The sequence below is a fragment of the Perna viridis genome, chromosome 1 (genome assembly GCF_037379345.1).
Source record: "Perna viridis isolate PV_CMFRI_1.1 ecotype Kerala chromosome 1, ASM3737934v1, whole genome shotgun sequence".
Lineage (NCBI taxonomy): Eukaryota > Metazoa > Mollusca > Bivalvia > Mytilida > Mytilidae > Perna > Perna viridis.
In genome coordinates, this window is record NC_142445.1 from 11,159,493 (window position 1) to 11,182,645 (window position 23,153).

Genomic DNA, 23,153 nt, shown 5'->3' on the forward strand with positions numbered 1-23,153 from the left:
TTGAAGTGCCTGTACCAAGTCAGGACCATTGCGGTACCAACTGCTCCGGTGGTGTAATGTCAATTTTGCTAGATTTATATTGTACTCAGTTTCTTCTAAAATAATGAGTAATGATTGTTTTTTGTAAATTGTTCTTTGTGCTAATTTTTCGATTTTAACGCAATAGCATGCAAATGCTGTTTAATCACCACTGGTATATTCACGCCGCAATGAAAGAGGGGGGTTTAGTGCGCTGTAAAACCTTTATTTTACCCACCATTTCGTTTGAAATCGCAGTACTGAGTCAGGACCATTGCGGCATCAGCTGCTCCGTTGGTAAAATATCTATTTTTTCACATTTATTTTGGACTTGACTTGATAAGGGATCGAGTTATTGTTCGGTAATTTTGTTATTATCCTTATTCCTCAAATGAATTTAAATATAGTTTAAATATAAATTTAAACTCAGACTTTTGACCAAAGTCTTCAAATACGTTTTTGAGTTTTGGTCTTTCACCTAGGTTCTAAACCAGATGAATCAAATAACCTTCATATTTATATACGTACAACCAAATAAAGGCAAAAAGGAAGTATTTGATTTAAAGTGATTTTGTGGGGTTTAACAGGAAGTTGTTTTGATATAAATTTGGTTTGATCTGTTATCATATGACTTAAATGTAAGACAGTACGCATTGATATGGATGTCGTTTTGAGAAATTTCTTACCTTTAAGTTTGTTTTTCTGTTTGTCCTGTTTGTGTCAAACAAATGGATATTTATGGGGAAGAGAGAATAGCAACAAGCAGTTAGAAACCCTAGTTAACAGATGGGACAACAAGAAATACAGAGGTATGTCTATTCAGCGTTCTCCATTTCATGGATATGTGTTTATCTTAACTACATATTTATTTGTTTCTTTTAATCCTTTCATTGACTTTTTATATTAACGATTTTAATTTGTTAAATGACAAAATAAATTATCACTAACACACTTCGTCATTTTTATTTATATCGTGATGTGAGAGTACAGCTGTACTACATTACTTCCACACATATTACGTTACGGTTAGATAAGCTTGTTCAAATACATTTAAAAAGATAAACATTGCAAAGTAACTTCCGGATAAATTTGTGGATGTTCAATTATGGTGAAAATGGTTTGCATTGTTGAATTTATTTATTTTATTTTGATTTTAAATTGATTTTTTTTTATATTTTTCTTCAGAAATAAGATTAACTTCAATGTACATAAGAGAGTTATGATTACTATGCATTACAATTTTACCTTGTAATATATTTTTTGTAACTAGAAGGATGAACTTCAAAGTATTGAGCTTATTGCAGCACTACCAAACATGATGTTACTATCAAAATTAAAATATATTTAAAAATGGTAAAATAAATTTGAAATTAAGGGGTGAAAATACAAATATATAAATACAAGTATAAGATTAGAAATTAAGAATGCAATTCTAATCATGGAATAAAAGCTAATTTTCAATAAGTTTGGTCTATATCATTATACATCCGTTATTACGTTACATACATTTTGATGTAGACTGTGGTGAAGTAAGGAAGTATGGTGAATACACAAAGGATGGAGTGTACAGGATATGGATGAACTCAACCTATAGTTTTGAGGTAAACTGAACATATAAGTATGAAGGGATAAAAAAACCGCTGTCTCATTCTAATTGTAACTAGACATTGAGTTTTATTTTTCTCGTAAAAAAACAAATCAGACAGACAAATTAGGCTGGACAGCGTCTGACATCATTGAGTACTTTTATTGATTCAGTTTTTGTTGTTGTATTTCCCTAATTTAACTTAATATCAAAGTGTATCAAAGCACAGGTTACCAATAGTAGAGATAAAACAATAAAATAAACATCAACCTACGCTTTTTCTTTCTTTTTTCTTAATAACATTTTTTCTTTGTTAAATAAAGGAAGTTTTTTTTTTCATCAAAAATGCAAATATTTACTGCTTACAAATGTAACAAATTCTTCATTCCAGATCTACTGCATTCACAACGTTAACAACTCTTATAATGTAATCTTGAGAAGAATGGACCCGCAAATAAGCTTCAGCCAGGGATGGCAGTCTTATGTCTCTGGATTTGGTAACAGTCAAAGTGATTACTGGATAGGGTTAAACCAAATATACTATCTCACAAATATTCAGAGTAAGTTGAACCGTAACCTGTAAGAAAGAAAGATTCAAATATTTTCGAAGAGTCTCAATAGTCAAACAAATATTGCAGTTGTGAACTTAAGACTAAGTTTTCGGTAAGTTATTTAACATTGCGCATGTCAATATTAACCAATGATATGTAGCGCTCGATTAAGAAAGTATATTTTCTTCTTCATTTTATTAATTCGTGGATTCATCCGTGTGTGATAATATTTACTACCAGTATGACCTTGACTTTTTCATTACAGGAAATACGATTTTGACAATTAATCTTCAAGACTGGGCGGGAAACAACAAAAACGCTCGATACAGTCATTTTCAATTAATAGACTCAACAAGCTACACACTAAGAATTGGTGGTTACTCTGGTGACGCTGGTGACTCGATGTCCCATAATGATAACATGGCATTTGCAACACAAGATAAACCTGACCGGAATTACTGTGCTGTTCATCAACAGGGAGGATGGTGGTTCAATTACTGTACATACGCCTTCCTTACCGGCAAATATTACTATGGTGGACCCTATACACCCAGTGGTAGTTACTTTGATGGAATTTACTGGTATTCCTGGGGAGGATATAGTTATTCCATGAAGTTCGCGCAAATGATGGTGTCTAACAATTAGATAAACATATGAACAGAAGGGATGTAAATTGGTATAATTTAACATTTGTTGTATCATTTTATCGACCTAGTTTCTTTATGTATCATTTTGACACTCTCAGAATAATGCTTTATGTATTTACATGATAATGCGACATTTCGGCCTGCTGCTCCAGATGAGATTATTGAGATTTTGTTACACAATTCATACGCTTTGCTAAAAACTAATTTTCTTGATAGGGCTTTAAGGCTCAGTGGCTTACAAAAAGGCAACTTGGACAAGGTTATGTTGTGAATGAATAGAGGTTGTTAATTCAAGAAAGTCCATAACCTCATTGACCGATATGAAGTACTCGTTACCAATTTCATTAAAAAACATTCATCTATCCAAATGTTCAGATTTCCTCATTCATTTAACTGGACCTTCAACGAGTAGCACGAATGATGTATTGTAAGAATTTTTATATATATGGGGCTGCATTCAAAACCAAACACCGATTCGAATTTAGTTTGTTACCTCCTTGTGCATCGATGTGACGGATAGTAATCCGAATTTTCTACTATTCATTTAAAACTTGTAATAGTGTAGAAAATAGTTAAGCGTCTTAATGTATTTATGTGTAAAATGTTTTACTGATAAGATCTTGGTCTTTACTCTATTAAAATCATCTCCAATGCTGTTGAATGGGAGTTACTACCGATTCTCATGAATTCCAAGAGTTAACGTGTCGAGACTTAAAGGATATATTGTCCACCCTTCCGGCTAACCTTAGTTCGACTTCAGTTTTAATTGGGTTCGTAGTGTTCGTTTCTGTGGATACGTTTGTTTAATGTGACCTGCGTTCTTGGCTTTGTTTTGTCCATGGATTTTCCCTCTGGTATTCAATACGCTTGCAATTTAAGAGAAGCGCAACTGTACAGAGACAAATATTTTTCACGTAAAATTAATGTTAATCGAGCTTCACATGATATTAACGTGAAATTCACTTAATACGAATTTCACGTGAAGGCTCATTCACCTGAATTTTACGTGAACTCTGTCACAAAGTTTATTTGCTTAATGCAGGTAAAAATCATCTGAAATTCGTGTGAAATCATCATGTGAAATAATTTTGCATGTGTAGCGTTAACAAACAAATTGGTTTGTAAAATCTAGCGGCGTAGTTCGATAACTACCGAAATCACGCGATACTACTTTGTGTATAGCTAAGTATAGTTAATAAACAATATTCTTTGAAATTATAGACTTGTGTATAAATTTGTAAAAAGATACAAGTGCGTAAATGATAAATAATGTATTAAATGAATGTTTTTGCTTATTGTTTTTAATTGAAAAATTAAAAATGAATAACGTTCATTTTCATGTAATGGCAACCAGAGATGTGTCGCATGCACACATATCAATTGTGTTCATCATAAAATTTTTAAACCTTTCAAGGAAGAGTTCATATAAATCCTTCGAAATGTCACAAACAAGCATTAAAATAGAAAGTAAGGGGTTTGAAGGCCACATTTAATCAAATATTAATCACAATTGCCTTGAATTGGTCGAAGAAATGGTGTCGTTTCCATTTCTAGAACTTCTTTACAATATAAATGTCTCTATCTTAAACAGAAACTTCATCATTTATGTTTGAAATAACAGTTACAATATTTAGAAATGGGAAATCAATGTGATCAGTGTCTTTGAATGCAGAGGGTTTATGTTAAAGTCTCTGTTAAAAGTAATTACTTTTATTTCAAATCTTGTTTCGAGCAGCGTGGTAAAGCGGAATTTTGATGTCTTGCTATTCTCTAACTCGAATAATTCTGCGCCCTATATCGGCCACTGGCCATACAAGGTAGCGATCGATAGTGAGCGGAATATAACGACTGCATTATTCGGATTAGCTAATCTATTTAATAACAGGTATATGGGTATTCTTAATTCTCTTAGTTATAATATTCCTAACACTGGAAAAAAATTTGTAAATTTAAAATTTAAATGTGTGCATGTACAATAGGAAATTAAGAACAAAATGGAGTAAAAATTTTGACTTTGATATTTTAAGTGTATGTTTGTATCCTTTTCTCAATTTCATCTCTAAATGCACATTTTTTTAATGATTTATATATATATATCTTCTTTACACTTTTAATTAGTTTTACCATATTTAAAAGTTACAAAATAAGAAATTTCCTCTTTTTATGCACGCTGCTTGTGTCTAAAAGCAGCAAAGAAGTTCGAGAAAAGTCATATTTTGTAAATAGGATAAGAAGAATTAAAACCGTTTTTCTATCTTTGAAATGTCAAAATGAGGACAATTTCTGACACTAAATTATGTGACTAAGAACTTTCAAAAATACTCAAACTTGACGCTCTTATGGGCTTTTGACGTTTAACATTTCGAAAATTGCGCTGTTGGACTCATTAATCCAAGCGTCTTGTATAGTCAGATCTTCAAAATGAGACCAAAATCAGCAATGCGGTACATTTATCCCCTTTTGTTCCCTTACATTTTTTGACATGACTGTACAATTTTTAAAAAATGGCAGTAAGTGGTGTCTTGGGTTTGGATTCTAGATGTAGCATTTGTCTTTCGTGTTATACAGAGCCAAGACTTTGAATTGCTACCATGTGTTTTGTACTCTATGTCTCAAAACATTAATTGTTGATGAATGTTCTTTCGATTGTCCTTTATGTGGGACCCGGATATCTGTTGACGAGGAAGGTATAAACAGTTTCAAGTTAAACCCACTTTACAGCAAACAAATTTCAACAGGAAAATGATATGCCGATCAAAGTGTGTGGTCTATTCGAGGACGAGGAACGTGGTATTGCTTAATGCCTGTATTTAGGTGTGCTTATTCGCAACCTTTGTGAAGAATATCCCATGAGGCTAAAGCAATAAAAAAAACCACACAAAATCGAATATCTTACCGTTCCTGATTAAAAAATTTCATTGAAATCGGAAATTCAGTTATGCACCAAACATAACAAAGAACTTCATATTTTTGCAAACCAAGTAATGAACTTGTCTGCTCTGTTCTGATCAAGATCACAGCAAGCATGACTGTACAGCGATACTCAAATTAGCAGAACTGATGACTTACATATCATAAAGAATGCAGTCTTGTAAAAGCAATTGAATTATTACAAAAAAACTTACTTCAGTGTTATCATGAAAATGGAAATATCTTATTCACCAACCAAATAGTCAGACTTGTTTGACCCCGAATAATATCACATTTTATTTAACCTATTTATGAAATCTTCCAAATTTGAAAATACGTAAAACACTGAGGCTTCATTCCTTGCATTGCATATGGTAGAACCTTTCGGTGATGGATTTGGCTTCCTCTTTCGATAAATTTGGTTATGAGTACTTCTTGTATACAACTAATATTTTGATTATCATCTTCCTACATACCTGATTTTAATGCTGCCGATGAGAGGTTACTCCTTGAAACACGTGTACAGCATATCGAAATTTTCAATATAAAAACTGGTATTTTTTGTATTTACCAATATGGCGACACAGTCAGTGCACCATTTTACAAAATCCACAAGATGGCATATAGCTATGGCATGAAAACCGTGCTAGCAAGTTAAATAAACATAAGAAAACTAGCTACGCTACAGAAAACTGTTTGGACGTTTGTTTCCTTCATGGTGGAAAGTTAGTCGTATTTGAATTGAAAAACAATATATTAAATGAAATCAACGATCTTGGGGAAATGGTGAGAACAATTGAGCACCCGAGTCTTCAATCCGTTTTTCAAGATGTCAAGGCCAATGGTTCAAGTTTTTTTCAATTATAACCACAGGCTTTAATTCATTAGCAACAAACAATTATGGACATATTCTAGTGGCTAACTATAATAATCATACTGTTTACCATACTGTTTACTTGTCATCAGAGTTTAGACAATTAAAACGGACTCTTCTTAATAATACTAACAATAGGATAACTTATTCTACTCATATTGGAGTGGATGACTGAGGAAATATTTGGCTAAGCGGAAGGAAAATTCAAAAAAATAATGTAAAAGTGTTTTCATACATATGAATAAAGATATAAATCACAACTGTATATGTTTTGTTGATAAATAAGATTGATGAACTGTTATTTTATCATTTTTGTCGCCGCAACAATCGTGCCAAAACTTCCATCATGCTGTTAAATTCGACATTAAACAAGTTACTTTTATACATCATAAAGTCGTAATTATCACCATTTAATGTAATGTTTTAAACAGTATTTGTCTCGCTATTGTTGTTATTAGAAATCTTTGTATTTTTAGAGACGCCTACACTCATTCAAACTGTGCTCCGTGTCTATGCAACTCCTGTACGGAGTTCTGATTGCCTGCTTAGTTACCGATGGAATTATGCGTCTTCGGCTATATATGTGTTGTTTTGTTATTTCTGCAAACTTTTGCATGTTATGCATTATAAACTGTACAATGGTCCATTCCTCGCTTTGAGGTTTACTTTAAAGTTTAGCAGTATGCAGAAATTAAGTTCAATTAACATTCAAGAAAATGAAAAAACTAAGTTTATCAACAATAGGGAACGTTAGCCTAGAGCAAAATTAGCGAACTGATCCTTGGCAAAAATTCCATGCAATTGTCAAATTAACAGTTAAAGAAGGAACATCCATATAACAAATGGCAGAAGGCAAAACCCGGAAAGTTGGAATCAACCGCAATGGCCCTGACTTGGTACAGGAATTTCCAATCGAAATAGTTGGTTAAACCAGATTTTATAACGCGCTTATAAGTTGTTCCTCGCCTAACTATTCACGTAGACTATGAAACAAAAGTGAGTAATCAGACGGGAACGAGCTTAAAGCGTGCTAAACCTCCATTTCCCATTATGGTTGATTGTTCCATCAGGCAAAGTTGGTAAGATCAGTATTCAAAACAGTACACAAGATATATTGGTGATACTTTTAAAATCCATCGTCTATAAACCCTTTTCAGAAACAGAATATTTCTCAATATGATTAGGACATCAGATTAAAACTTTTTTCAGGCAGTTCATGAGACATAATTTTAAAACTTGGTACAAAATGCTATATACTACATTTCTAAAAATCAAAATCATTTGATCTCGACATCTCCATTACGTGTATTAACATCCTACAAAACTTCAAAGCTACAGCTCAAAAATGTAATCGTTTTTACTCAATGAAAGATTAGAACTGCTACTTTCAAACTACTACTTTGCAATATTTTATAACTATCTTGTATATTATTAATTAAGTTTCAGTAGTGCAGCGGCGAAAAAAAATTGGAATCCCTAAAATACCGATGCAGTATTCCTTCTATTAAACATGAGGCTAGAATAATGAGGCTGCTCCTTTGAATATTTGGTAGAATTCTTCGGTGCTGAATTTGGCTTCCTATTTCGATTTTTAGTTTTGAGTGTTAATTTTTGAACTTCCTATGTATTTGTTTCAAATGCTGACAATGGGAGGTAATACCCATTGAAACACGTGTAGAGCATATCCAAAATTTCATTAACCCTGCACGCCTCTATCATGGGTATTAAAGCTGCCAAGTTCGACTATCTCTATTTCTTTTTTTATTAATAAATTCTAACTCTTTTTGCCATTCACGTTTCCATTATGTGTATAAGCATCCAACAAAATTTAAAAGTAGTAGCTTAAAAACAGAGGAAGGAGATAGTCGGACAAGCACGTACCCGCTATCAATATAGACAGCCGGGATTAAAATTAATATGCCAACTGACTTTTAGTCACGATATAAAAAGATCTTTTAGCTTTCTCATTTTGTATTACAGGTGTGTGTTTTCTTGGATAACACAATTACACCATTGCTTATATTTGGTAATTGCAGGAGGTAAATTTAGTTAAAGCAACATAGAATTTGAATTAATTAAGATGGTCTCCGTTTTAAAAGATTATTCAAGGTACAAGGATTGCAATATTAACTTAACTCACGGCAGAAATGACAGAAGAACCAAGAAACCAAACATCTGTCGCTTTGTAGTCTGGCAATAACCTCGGATAAAATATTATCCGACTCGACGCTTTCTCATATCGACCTTTTTGAACACTCGCGACTGATCCGGGCACAGATTGATAGGTGTCTTTCCAATGTAGAGCCTATTATTACGTCCACTCTAACCATATCGCAAATTAAGTTTATGAAGAAAGCTTACGACGAAACAAAAGCTGAGAGATATATTTGGGGCACTTCAGATTGAAACTTGTAAAGTCGAATTAGAAGAAAACGTGATAGATCTTCAAATACCAGTATCGGATGTCCTTGCCCCCAAACAGAGGAGAGCCCAAATAAATAGCACTTTCACAAATATTTTTGGATCTAACAGCATTACAGCGTGGGTTATCACAAACAACTTAGGAAGTCTCTATCGGTCAAATGACAATTGATTGAAAGGCGTACACTGGAAATAAACTTTTTCTTTCTTACAAGCCTAAAATCGTGTTTGCAAAACGTTATTCTTACAAAAATAAAGTCAAAACAAGACATGGTTACTTTGCGACTTGTTGTAAAAGTGACCAAGTGATTGTAGCAGACAATAAGGGGAAAATACCTAACGCCGAATTTACCAGTTTATGCACCGTGCACCAGTTTATAATTACGGTGACTTGTTAGTATCAGACTATAATAACAATATCATATGCATGCTAAATGAAGATGCAAGTTATTCAAGAATTCTCGTAGATTGTGACAAAATACACGGCCCGATGCATGTGGACATTGACGAATGCGGATAAAAAATTTCAACAGATGTAATGGAAAGGGATCGTGTTATAAAGAAATAACTGTTTATTTTTATCTTTGAAAAGTGAATACAGTTTGACTAAAAAAAAAAAATAAAAAAAAAACTTTAATACGTTTACACAAGTAAACGTTATGATAAAATTTATTTTACAATTGTTAACAAAAGTACGCCTTTGCTATTTTGCCAGATAATCTATCTGGAAAATTGTTCACAAGATGCCAATAAATAGAACATACAACTTACCGTTTGTAATCTTCTATTTAGAAACCAAAAGGTCGATGTCTTTGTTGGTAGGCCATAGATCCTTGTGGATATCCATCAGCCTAGTGCATGTAGCTTGTATTATAGATTGAAATTAGTTGTAGCACAAAATTCGAAGGAATGAACTAAAACACCGAGGCTTCATTCTTTTTAAAACACATGTTGGAATTTCTCAGTGCTGGATTTCTGTTGTGTGTACTTCTTATATAAAATTAACTTTTGAATCTTGAACTTCCGATGTATTTTCAGTTCTAATGCTGCTGATGACATAGTTACTCATCAAAACTAGTGTATTGCAGAGCGGAATGAATTCGCAATACACAAATGATTGATATTTTTGTATTTATATAGTTCAATTCTTAGTTAGAGCAAACTTAAAGCTAAATCTTAACTCGAAAACTAAGTATTAATACTATGCAATGAACAATAAATGAACGATGACACGGAGATAAATGGGAATAAATGAGCAACTCTACCACTTAACAAGAACTGGGAGTATAGACCATGATCACTGATAGGGTAAAAAAAACTCTGTTTTTTTCTAGAAACGTCATACAAACAGAATTTTTAAGTTAACACTTATAATTTAGGAACGATTGTTTCTAATCAAACTTTTAATTGCCGATATTTCATGTTTCTCGGTACAAGGACATATGTCCAATCTAACAGAGCCTGCTCCATGATAGGCCAAAACGCTGAGCTGATTTTTTTTTAAATGTGCTAACCCACAGTTCTAAGCAACTGCCCATGGAAAGGCTTGTCAGTCCACTAGTTACATTATTCTGACCCCAAGACAACCAGTCGTGTTGCAATCTCTTAATACTACCTGGTTCGATGATAAGCAGTGCCCACCATATTTTATAGTCTTTTGTACAAGTAGACTGGGACCCTAACCACGACCTCCCACACTTTAGGTGGGCACACTATAACGAGACTACTTAGATTGATAAAAGAACCACCTTATTCAACTAAGACAATGTTATGCATGCTTGAGTGATTGAATAGAAAAAAAAAATTAAAAGTTACAATTTTGAAAACAAAATTATGACCATTTACACTTGATATTGACCAAAATGAGCTACATACAAAACTAGAATATGCTGTACATGAACACAAACTGCATTATGACAAACAAGATAAAAAAGTTTTTAAAAGTTATTGATAGATTGCCTTTGGAAGAAATAGGTGACTAAATTATATAACAAACTCAACTGTAACTCACCACTGTATAAATCATAACAAACTATTCAACAATAAGTTTATTAATAACTTACTTCAATAACACATACCTTAGAATTGCTTGCAATGATGCTAATATGTACAATATACAGACTTTACATATCACAGATTAAAGGGGACACAATTCAAATCAAGGGGAAGCGAGGGTTTAAATGCTAACCATGTAAATACTTTCCTTTAAGCTCTGTTAAGACAATTACTGTGAAATAAAAATGGTTTGTCATGAGGAATTTTCACCTCAAAACAACATACATGAAATGGTAAAATTCTTAGGTAACTAAATAACAGAAAGAGAATTTTGAATAAGCAAGAAATTTGTGAGCATTGGCTCACCAGTAATATCCCCCCCTTTCATCCACAATATAAGAAAAATAAGTCCTCGGTAAACAGGCAGTTGTTGTCAATTTTTTTCCGAAAATGGATACCACTATATGGCATACATACAAGAAGAATGTGTTAAAATCTCAGTAGTTGATTTTTGCAATATGCGTAAGAAACATACACAAAAAAAATTATGTCTATTTTTTCTTGTTGCAGTGACCTTAAAAAAATTAAAAAGATGTAGTTCATGTTTATAGCTATTGCTTTCATTTCCTTCAAAGATCAAGTTCATCTTATTAGTTTTCTTCTTGCAAAATTTAAAAACAATATAAATCTTCAGCATTAATGCTTTCAATTGAGCACTAAGTATTTCATCAATGAAAAATCTAACTACAGTAAATGAAGCTAGAAAGAATAACCTGTCTTTTGGATACAAAACTGAATTCAATTTAGAAGTATCAGGCTTAACAGTAGACCAATCAAAATCTAAATAAATGATTTTTTTAAATCAAGTTGTAACACTACGCAACAACCATTAAATTTACTTTTAGTACAAATGTGTGAGTGTCAGTGATATCATGACAATTCAAAATCTTCTTGAAAAGTAATTAGTACCAAAAAGTACATGAAATTCCATTGAGAGAGTTTCTCTTTCAGTACTAGCATTTAGGCACATAGAACTTTAATTTCTAAACAGACAAATCTTGAAGTCATATAAAATTCACCAAAAGAAAGACAACTTGAAATGTGGCTTCTCCTGGCAATGTCAAAAGTTGACAATGACTTTATTGCTATTTGTGACAGACAGAGGAATGCAGTAGCGACACTGTATCCACTTTTGCAATTTTGTTTGAAAGGGAGAGACAAAAAACAATGAAGTGTTCTGAAAACAAGAGATTCCCAGAAGCCTGAATAGCTCACCTGGTTGAATTTTGCCCTTCAAGGGCAATAAATTACACAAGTTGTCCAACAATTTTGACTCAAGAAAACTTTGATACGCACAATCGTCTATGGTGACCAACATTTGTGAACATTGCTGTGCTAGCGACCTCTGCAACAAAGATCCCCAATGCGGTTCTTCAAGTAGGTCAATTAGAAATTACTTCCCTTTTCAGAAAAAATGTTGGTACATTTAAACACATTACATCGCATCTACCCCGAAGAACTTTAGATGAAGGATACTACAATGACTGAAAGGTCAGCCTCATATCTTGACCTACACTTAGAAATCGATGGTAAAGGAAAACTTTACGACAAACGTGATGACTTTTTATTCAGAATTGGCAGGTGCGATGAACTTTCATATGGTAAGAAAAGATTAATCAAGGGAACCAAGGTTATAGAGGTAATCAAAAGAATGCAATCCAGGGACAAAGACCAGACATGAAAAACAGACACACACAACAATGAACATAAAATAACCAAAATAATACATAAAAAAGTAATGAAAGTAAATGAAATACACTATTCCAATTAATATTGTATGCATAAATTTATTTTGGTCAAATATTATTGTATGTTACTGGAGGAAATGGTATGACAATTATTTTATTATAAGGTATTTTGATTTTGATATGAATATAAAATGTTTGTAAATGATCAAAATGGATATAAAATCTTAGCAATACTAAATAATAAGACATAGATGTATATGAAATGGTATTTTCCTTGTAGTTATGTTCCTATGTAAACAAGCCAAATAGTAATTTGAACCATGGCAATGAGTGGGAGGTTACTTGTATGGAAAAGGCGCAGGTTAGTAATGCGGTATGTTGTCTTGTCGCGTGACTCCGTAATGACTTCTAATTCTGTATTGTCAACTGTCCTTTCATCTACGGCAATATCCCTTCAGCATCTGTATATAAAGTTTTCATATCACAACTCATTCGTTATGCCAGAACTTATTGTAAATTCGTGGATTTTTTAATTGTGCTAGCCTTCTTACAATTAGGCTTCTGGAACAGAGTTATCTTGCTACAAGTCATCACTGCAGACGTTTTATGGTTGTGGGTCGTTATAGTGTGTCTATCTGCACCATGAGATACAATTTGTTCACCCTGTCATAGCTTTTCTTTCCTCTCTTTTCTTACCCGGACGTGAAATTTTATGAACTCGGCAGATGTTTCTAGAAAAGCAGGATGCTTATCCTACCGGTGCACCTGACGCATGCTCCCAGTCTGTTTTTGCTCATTTACTTTTAATTTATTTTACTTGTTATCTGGTTATTTCATGTTCTTTGTTATGTGTGCTATACTCTTTCTTGTTTATGGACAAATATGATATGTTCACCTTGAAGCATACCTCATGACACAGGTACCTTAATTTCGAAATGAATTCACTTTTTTAATACTGGGTGTATTTAATGTAGAACATCTCTATTCGCTACACTACTCCATCGAATCAAATTGATACAGGGAAGATATATAAACGTATAGAAAGGTCTGAAAAATTTCCCAACGATGTTAGAACTGTCAAATTTGCGATGCAAATTTTTGATCGTTTCGTCCGCGGAACTCGAACTCGTACCGCTGTGACATCTATGGCAACGCCGCCTGCACAAAGTCCAGCGCCCTAGACCACTCGGCCACGCTGGACTTTGTGCAGGCGATGTTGCCATAGATAGATAGATAGATAGATAGATATAATGTACCTATCCAATTTCAACCTTAAATCATTATATTTAACATAATAGTGTGCCGTACTCCCAAAAGGGAATTGTAACCTTGGATGTTGTAATTCAGACATTTGTAACTCCGGCTGTAAAACAAAAGGTATGTACGACACCAAGAACTTATATACAATAGTGCAATATCACAATAAAAAAAGTATATTGAGAGAAAAAATGAGGCAAACATTTTTTTTATTCAGTTACAGCATTCTTTAACTTGTTTTGTAGTAGAATTTTATTTGTAAAATATTTCTCACATTTTCATAACGAGACCTGCTGACAACCTAAAAGAGTATTGCAATGGAGACATGGAACATATACCTGGGAACCATGTTTTTGTCGGTTCAAATACAGCTTCTGCCTGTAAATAACATATTGTACTACTATTTTATTTGCCACATTATAACAAATTGTACTAAAAAAACAGAAATACCATTCATATTGATATTACAAATTTCGATATGCTGTACACGTGTTTCAAATAGTAACCTTTCATCAGTAGCATTAGAACCAAACACATAGGAAAGTTCATTGTATACAAGAAGTACTCAAACCAAAACTATCGAAATAGGAATCCAAATGTGCCACCAAGAGGTTCTACCATGCACAAGGAATGCAAACTAAGTTTTTATTATTTTTTCTGTTCCTTTAGGTGGCTTACCTAACAATGGTAGGTAAATCCTGTGTGGTGAAAGTATAATAAATGCTCTCCTAAAAGAAGTGGTACACCTGTACGAACGTCTCAGTATCAAATAATCCCAACAACTTTAACGACATATAAAACAAAACAACATAGAACCAAATAGAAAGAAAGCTTCTGTTACCTTATAACTAATTATATAATATCTCCTTTAATGCGTTCTTTTCCGTAACAATTCGTAACTTCCAATAAGAATGTTTTATGTATCTGGTTTACATACAAGTTTTTTTTTCTAATTATCACGAACACAATAAATTTATAAGAATACGATCATTTTACCTTATCATTTAAAATCAGAAATAAATCGTTAAGGATGCTTTTCATTTACAGTTCTTGATTACACAACGCTTAAACAAACGTTGGCTATTTTATATTTCCGTGACATCGATGTACCATCATTGTGTATTATAGAAGTAATTATCATGTAATATAAACCATAAAAAGCAATAGTAAAATCTAAAATACCAGTCATATAGATGTGGCATGCTCATGTTCCAAATAGTAACCTCTCATCAGTAGCATTAGAACGAAATACATTACAAAATAAAGTATCAAAAGTATTGTATGTAAGAAGTACTAAAAAGGAAAACCGTACCGATAAGTTTTATGTCAAAGGAAAGTACATTATTTTTTATGTAATTTTTAGCAATAACTAATCAAAGTAAGTATAAATAAAACGTTGATAAATACATGTTTATTATTGAAATACATAAAATGTATATATGTATTACGAAAGTGATCGAAGTAAGCTGGCACTTAATTTGAGAAGTTTTTTTTTTTTTTCTTTCGAAAAAAAAACAACAACAAATCAATTCGGTCCGATAACAAATGTTAACTTTTTTATATATGTTTATAGAGATATAAGGTTTAAATCATGAATAGACCGGAAATACGCCTTTGTTACTAAAGTAATAAGATCAAGGTGCGCTATAAAGGTATCACTGTATCATTTCATGATTTATATTATGCTTATTCTATTATTGCTCTGGTACTTTGGTAAATGATTTGTTTTGTCCTTATTTGTTTATATTTTTGAGAAAGTACACATATTCTTAAGGCATTTTCACTGAGTATTAATTGAAAAATATAGCTGTAGATATATGTATTGACATGAATTTGGGCTGCATTGGTAAATTGTAATGAGGAAAATTAGGTTCTATTTTACAGTTTTTATTATAACAATGCAAGTAGCAATTAATCTTTTGGGAGAATGATTATCTTGTATATTTGGGTGTTGTAAGATCTATTTTGGCAGATTTATTTTGGACTTGACTTGATTATGAATAGGAATAGTGTTTCGGTGATTTTGGTGTTACCCTCATCAATGTAGAAAATTTAATGAAATGCTTGATTTGGTTGGAACTCTAGAAGAAACATGTCATTGCGCAAATGTGCGAATTGTTCATATTTAGGGATGAAAATATTTTCTTTTTAGATGCGCATAGTAAGTATGACTTGTATAAAATACACTGCTTAGGGAAGGATTCGCTTATTTGTTGTTGTTTGTATGTTCCTGTTTCTCACTAATATAACAACTTCACTTCAGACATCACATTTCTGCATATGCAGTACTGGAGGTTGTATTTTAATTTATTTAGCTTACTGTAGAAAATTTGTTTCATTAGTTACTATCATCTTAAATGTTTTGTTATGATAATATTTATACATTTACGTTTAGTTTGAACATATTTAAAAACAATTTGGTTATCATAAATCGTCTGTCTGTAGTTAGATATGTAAATATGTCTACTAATACTTAATTAATGCATTAGCTTAACCAAGTATAGTCAAAATTATGCTGTCTATAGATGTTTTACAAGAATGCATATTACCTTTTGATTAAGGGTCATACATAAATTACGTTGTCTAAATTTGATGTGATACAGGATAATATAGAAACAATATAACATTAGAATATATAAATAGAAAATAAAGAAAAACAAAGTCAAGTTTTGTTAACAGACAAATTGAAAGAGTATCAAGACAAAAGAATAAATTATATTTTTATATCTATTGGTTAATACAGAATGTGTTTCCGATCCTGCTGATATACTGTTTCTACTGGATGCAAGTGGAAGTATTCAAGCAAGTAATTTTCAACTAGAACTGCAATTTATTGCTGAATTCGCTAAACATTATGTGATAAGTCCGACAAATGTACAGATTGGCGTCATGACATTTACTACTACGGTTTATGACCATTTTGCTATGAATGCTTACCATGATATAAATACTCTCACGAAGGCTATCATGTCAGTCCCATACACATCTGGAGGAACAAGGACAGATATAGCGTTAGAGTATGTTATTAAAAATGGCTTTACTCTATCGAAAGGAGACCGTAGCTCAGCACCTAACTTTCTTATTGTGATATCAGATGGTCACTCGAATAAGCCTGCATTAACACAAATGGCTGCACGCCATCTCCATACTGCTCACATCAATACATTTGCTGTAGGAGTTGGCAGTGTTAACCTTGTAGAGTTTACCTATATAGCTTCTAGTAGCACAAACCATGTAATGACTGTTCGAAACCATCTGGAATTACGACTGCCTTTAAAACAAATTCGCTGTCGTAAGTAATATAAAATATGTTTAAGTTTGTCAAAAAACTGAAAATGTTTTTCAACCGTCAAGAGTTTTTCGAGCTGTATATGTATATGAAGAAAATACATAGCTATATGCACCTGAATGCATAAAAAATTAAATTAAAAAAGTGCCAGTTTGTTTATTAGATATGTTCATCAATGTAAGATTATGGTGAGGAGATAATGCTTGTTAATACAATCCACCCAAAATAGATGCAGTAGGTCGTAGGTCATGTATGTAATTATTTTTTGTTAACATTGTTTTTATTCATAAATAAAATCTTTGTTGTCTGTGTGTGTATGTATGTATGTGCATGTATATTCGTGTTCACATAGTGAAAATTTAAAGTGACAGAGTGAAAACTATATTGTTGTATCGATTTTAAAAAGATTATTTAGAAGGTACAATTTAGTTTGATATACCATCAGAATTTGTCCCTACTAGTTGTAATAAACATGATATGTGATCGTGTCATAAACATTTTGTTATTTGAATAAGCTGATAAATTACTTTTTTCCTGGAAACTTGAAATCGTGTTATTTACTTGCTCATCGATACACTCTTCATGTAATAAATTTGATAAAGGTTTTATCCCGCAATGTCATTATAAAGATAGATTTAGATACCGCTATAACCTTGGTTCCCTTTATTACTCTCTTAAACACCTTTTTTGTTTTCCTCTGTATTAAGATAATATTTTTCAATTGTGAACAAATATAATATCATGATGTGTCCCTCTGTTAACTGTACAAGTTCACCTTAAAGGAGCACTAGAATTCGTTTGTGCTTCTTTTAGAATTAAATTACCTGTATATTATCATTAGCAGATTTAAACTGTAGAAGTTCATATATAAGCATTATATACAAAATGTTCAAAACGATTTTAAATGCTTTTAAAGGCTGACAACACCCCCTCAATTTCTATGACATATCAAGCAATTGTTTGTCTTGTTTATTGTACAATTTATGACCATTTACAATAATAACAATATGAAACATACACCGCAACTGATCATATCATACTGTAAATTTTGTACCTACAGTATTCTTTCTGTGATCTGACCACAATGGATGTGCACGACAACAATATTTCGATAGAGCTTAAAATAAGCTTTCTGAAGGCATATAATTTTTGCATTGATATATTAAATTCTAAACTTCGATAGCCTGCTATCGTACCACTAATTTTGCAATGCTTCATTTTTTTGCAGCTGCATACCAGAATCAAATTGGAGGTAATTTAAATGTACAAATATTGACAATGACTGAATCAAAATATTTCTTAGGAATGTCCACCGTTTTCCCATTGAACGATGCTTTAATTTATCGTTCAACATATTTTTCCTTTGACAATGACAACAACTAAAACTAATTAATTAAACATTGATATATTTTTTTTGTTTTCTTGAAAACTTATTTCAAAGACACATTTTGAATATTCAAAAAATAGTCTTTTTCTTGATAATAATCGAGGGGTATTAAATCTATGAAAGATGTTCAAGTATGATATAGCTTGTTTCTGCAGTTACCTCAGGAACTTGTAAGTATATTCATACATACAAACATCATCTATTTTCTTTTTTTGCATAGTTGAAGTATAGTTCACAGAAGAGGATCCAGGATTTTAGTTCGGGGGGGGGGGAGCGTTAATTGAATTAAATGCCATGCAAAGCAAGGCAAAACATATTATGGGGTGAAACTTGTGAATTTTTTTTACCGATTTAGGGGGGGGGGGGGGTACGCCCGGCACGCCAGTCCTTGGATCTGCGCCTGGTTCAGTGTATCAATAATCGATGAAACGAAATTATGGAAACAAATTTTCTCGACGAATTGTATAGCAATGTCGTGTACAGAAATATGATATATCTACTAATAAAAACAAGAACTATTTACTTTTGTCTGAGAATTGTGCGTGCTCGTCCTGGTGTTGAAATGAACCAATCCAGTGACAGAATTCTTTTCTTCAAACAATTATTGACCTCGAAATAAATAACCATCCACTTCGATTAGCACCTGGCCACGCCATTGAAGAAAATGGAATTTTAAGAAATCAAATGTGTGTAATTCAGACTTAAAGATATAATTCATCTATAAAGCAAAACTTCACTTTTGTTATATAATGTCATTTCTGAAATTAAAAAAAAAATGTGTTACAGCTTCGTGCGCAGATCAACATTTATTTAATTGTAATCCAAGCGTATGTAGTACACCGGATGTGGCGAAATATTGTCCCTTGACGTGTGGATCATGTAGTGCAGGTAAAAACCTTTCATGTTTATTTGTATATAATACAGTTTCAGTCTATTTAAATCAAATTAGATTATGTAATAATGGGCTATTGCATATCATTGACAAACATTTCGCCGAAAAGAATGTTGAATTGGACTACCTTAGAAGCCACTTTTAGTAATTTGAATGTCATGTAACCTTTCATTTCACAGTTCAATTACTCGTTTGTTACTGGCACGATCTTTTCTGAATATAACGTAAAACTCCGAATATTTTCAAAATGACTCAAGGAATCGATTCTATTTAATATGAAAAGAAACTGAAATATGAATGCATAAAATGTAAGAAGTAAAGATAACATAAACTAAAATATCTGCAAGTAAGGCAAATCGATTATATGATTATGCGGTTATATCGATATTCAAATCTCAAAAGTCAATAGTTAATGACGAATCAATGTAAAGAAAGACAAAAAATAAACAATATCCAATAAATTGTTGCTACGTTTAAATCTTGATTCAGCGCTTTATGTTTTATTAAAAATTGAAAATCGAATTTGATTTTGGATATTTCAGGAACGCAATCTACATATAATGTGTGCATTTACTTACTGTTATGTTTTTAATATTCAATCAATGATCTTAAATATTCGAATGATAAGTGATAATGTTTGCTGCTTGTAGTATTATAAATTGATGAGGATATTAAAAATAAAAACTTATCAAAGCATCAAGATATCAATTTATTGACATATTTTTAGGACAAATGTTGAAGTAACAGTCTTTATAAGTATCAGACAGATGATACAGCCTTAGTTAAGCATTCTGTTTTTGCACTTTTAAGATGAACTTATACAGATTATATATATAGTTGATACTCTCCAAGAGTTATCGTTCTTTATTTGGTTGCTTTAAGTGGGAGGTAAATGCACTACTCTGTATACAGAAAGGACTATAGTGACATAAGATTTTACCGTTTGTTCAAAGGATATTTTATGCCTTGTATCCATACCTTTGGCAGTGTTTGAATTATATATCGATTGAGGTACTAATTGAACATGTTTTTTTTAATTTTTTTTTTATAATAATTCAATTTTGATTATGGGTAATTATTACGTAGAATAATACGCAGCGTTGCTAGGAAATCGAAAGATGAACGTCTTACTTCATTATACTGACAACAGACTAATATGAACTAAATTGATTATTAAAAGAGAGGTTGCATACCTGCATTTCTATCAAGTTGACTCTGGTGGTTAAGTATAGTAAATGATTAAAACCAAAACATTAAAAATTGAAGGAATACAATAAGTAAATGTTTAACCTTCCCTCCCACATAATTTACAAAATCATCAATCATTGTTTTTTTTAATATGGAATCAGACTAAAGTACATATTCTTTTTATATTCATTTATATAGCGTCATGCTCAGATACTACACTGTTCAACTGTAATTCTGCTGTTTGTGGAGACCCGGTATTATCATCAAAATGTCCTATGACTTGTGGAAAATGTACTACAGGTAAGTATACGACAAAGGATTCATTGTACATTAAATAAATATTCCTTATATTGCGTAACCAAAGTAATTTTTATGCAGGAACCAAAGTTGTCAGCATATGAATAGGTAACGGAATTTTTTAAACTGTGTTATATCGGAGGTACAAACTAGGGAAACAATGCCACAGTAGATGAAGACTAATTAAACAGCAACATATCTTAAAAAAATACTCAAAGAGAAATGAAAAGTGCGAAAACCACTAAAACTAGTCTCTGCTATCAAAATCGGTGAAAGAAGAAAAATAGCTATGATAGATGGCTATCGTTTGCTATGTTGGAACGCCATATCGGTCAGTGAAGTCGAAGTGACGACCTTACCACTTTTGGCTCGACGACCATTATCTATGGACATCAAATCCTTGTTTTACGTAAACTGCTGAGCCCTATCTTGAAAATCGATATACTGATCACAATATCTAACGAAGCGTGTAGGCTGGAATACAAAAATTCGACACGGAATGAGTCTTTTTTTCTGTTTGGATCAGGCGACAACCCTGTGAGGTACATGAATTCATTAACACCATTTTCAGGGTATACAAATATCAGTAAAAAATGATAGTTTTAATTTGTTTTGGTCTTGTGTTGTAGCTTCATGTAAAGACTCAACTCTGTTTAATTGTAACCCTGCAGTATGTTCTGACCCAACTTTAAAATCCAAGTGTCCTCTTACCTGTGGGTCGTGTGGTGAGTATTTTTGAAAGAAATATTGAAGGAAATGATGTTTTCAGATTATCATTTTAATCAAATCATTGAACTTGGTGACCAAGTAATCGTTGAAAAAATTTCTTGATCAAAGAATGAAATTCATATTTTTTTAAGCAACTGTAACTTAACTCATTACACAAGTCGTTTACAAAACACCCGCATTTTAACTTGATTTTTTATATATTTTAGGGACAGGGAAGAAATAGATAAAAAAAACTAATAAAGATGAAAAGGAAATCTTGTAGTTTTCTTCCGCCGGTCATGAGATGTGGTAATTGCAGTGGGTTCGACTCGGTCAGCTTAAGGTCAATTTATATATTACAAGTGTGGACACAGACTGGTATTGCCCAAAAGAAGCAAATTTAGACATACATTTGTTTTGTCTTGAATGTGTTTGCATCGGCGAGAAAGCAAAATATTGTGCGTTTTCGGCAAGAAAGCAAAATATTGTGGGTTTTAACATCAATTGATGCCACATTATACAATATTAATGTTGAAACCAATATGATCACTGCTCCACGACAGCTAATTTATCAATAATGTAATCTACATTACCAACTATTGTGATTATTTTATTGAAGAGTATAAAGCAGGCATTGCTACTCTTAACAAGTTAACAGACATAAATGAATATTACATCAACATATGATTTAGCTCATTCTTATCAGACTTGAAATAATTGTGTTTTTTGTTTGAATAACTGCATCTGCAATGCAAAATATCAAATTTTCGCAACTAAAAGATTCTATGATAGTTTAATTAAATTCCATTTAGTGGCGTAAGAGGAGTAAAATTAAGACATGGGAACCCTTTAGCGTTATAGAAGGAAGGAAGGAAGGAAGGAAGGAAGGACGGAAACCTCTATCGCTGTTAATCATCACTGAAATTATGGGTTTGAAGAATTGAGCGTATCTTTTCTACTATACATATAGGAAATGAAATGTAAACTTGATTATTTGGGTTAACTTTTCATAGTTGACGTCCCAATTCTCAAAAACTAAGGTTATATATCATAAGCAAGTTAAAGGCAGAACATTTACATTACAATATTTCTTTCCTGAAGGTTTTCTTGTATGAATGTGTTGAATTTTGTTATGTTATGTTTAGGATTAAACTTGACGTAGGTTAGCTTTCTCAGATTTGTTGTTCTAATTCTGCACTCTCGTTTTTTTTGTTTAATAGAAACCAATAGTGTGGTAACTATCAATTACATGGAAATAAAGAAAAATTCTGTATTGAAGATTTATGAGCCACAATTCTGAAAGGAAGCAGCATATATACAATATTTTATTGAAAGTTACATGCATTAGAACGTTCCTTACATGCCCGTGTAAAAGTTCCAAGCATT

At 32.2% G+C, this 23,153-nt stretch overlaps 3 protein-coding genes across 4 annotated transcripts in view; all 3 read left to right on the forward strand.

Moving 5' to 3' along the window:
- LOC148627234 (uncharacterized) overlaps nt 1-16,468 on the forward strand; it is a 61,973-nt gene extending 45,505 nt beyond the window's left edge. Inside the window, exons 7-11 of the mRNA XM_088570069.1 lie at nt 13,030-13,110; nt 14,048-14,126; nt 14,676-14,693; nt 15,370-15,384; nt 16,159-16,468. Of these exons, the coding sequence (XP_088426195.1) occupies nt 13,030-13,110; nt 14,048-14,126; nt 14,676-14,693; nt 15,370-15,384; nt 16,159-16,250 (285 nt within the window). The 3' untranslated portion in view covers nt 16,251-16,468. The remainder of the gene's footprint in view (nt 1-13,029; nt 13,111-14,047; nt 14,127-14,675; nt 14,694-15,369; nt 15,385-16,158) is intronic.
- Nucleotides 591-3,462, forward strand: LOC148627236 (fibrinogen-like protein 1). Its single transcript, XM_088570031.1, has 4 exons — nt 591-827; nt 1,537-1,619; nt 1,995-2,163; nt 2,420-3,462. Exons 1-4 carry the CDS (start codon nt 677-679, stop codon nt 2,797-2,799), a joined length of 783 nt encoding a protein of 260 aa, XP_088426157.1. The 5' UTR covers nt 591-676; the 3' UTR covers nt 2,800-3,462.
- A 253-nt stretch (nt 16,469-16,721) lies between the features above and the next one.
- On the forward strand, nt 16,722-22,042 carry LOC148627237 (matrilin-1-like). 2 transcript variants are annotated; one of them, XM_088570082.1, is made up of 7 exons: nt 16,723-17,298; nt 18,524-18,547; nt 18,838-18,852; nt 19,469-19,570; nt 20,961-21,062; nt 21,689-21,784; nt 21,995-22,042. In XM_088570082.1, the coding sequence occupies exons 1-7, from the start codon at nt 16,896-16,898 to the stop codon at nt 22,009-22,011; spliced, it is 759 nt and encodes a 252-aa protein (XP_088426208.1). In that variant the 5' UTR covers nt 16,723-16,895; the 3' UTR covers nt 22,012-22,042. The 2 variants fall into 2 exon arrangements, with proteins under 2 accessions (XP_088426215.1, XP_088426208.1); XM_088570089.1 differs by lacking the exon at nt 18,838-18,852 and having other exon boundaries at nt 16,722-17,298.
- The last annotated feature ends 1,111 nt before the right edge of the window (nt 22,043-23,153 follow it).

Bases quoted from the DNA above. Each gene is read 5' to 3' on its own strand.
- LOC148627237 (XM_088570082.1), top strand. From the start codon at position 16,896: ATGACATTTACTACTACGGTTTATGACCATTTTGCTATGAATGCTTAC. The intron at 19,571-20,960 runs GTAAAAACCTTT...TCATTTATATAG, and splicing joins GTGTGGATCATGTAGTGCAG to CGTCATGCTCAGATACTACA. The intron at 21,063-21,688 runs GTAAGTATACGA...CTTGTGTTGTAG, and splicing joins TTGTGGAAAATGTACTACAG to CTTCATGTAAAGACTCAACT.
- LOC148627236 (XM_088570031.1), top strand. From the start codon at position 677: ATGGATGTCGTTTTGAGAAATTTCTTACCTTTAAGTTTGTTTTTCTGT. The intron at 1,620-1,994 runs GTAAACTGAACA...TCTTCATTCCAG, and splicing joins ACTCAACCTATAGTTTTGAG to ATCTACTGCATTCACAACGT. The intron at 2,164-2,419 runs GTAAGTTGAACC...TTTTCATTACAG, and splicing joins CTATCTCACAAATATTCAGA to GAAATACGATTTTGACAATT.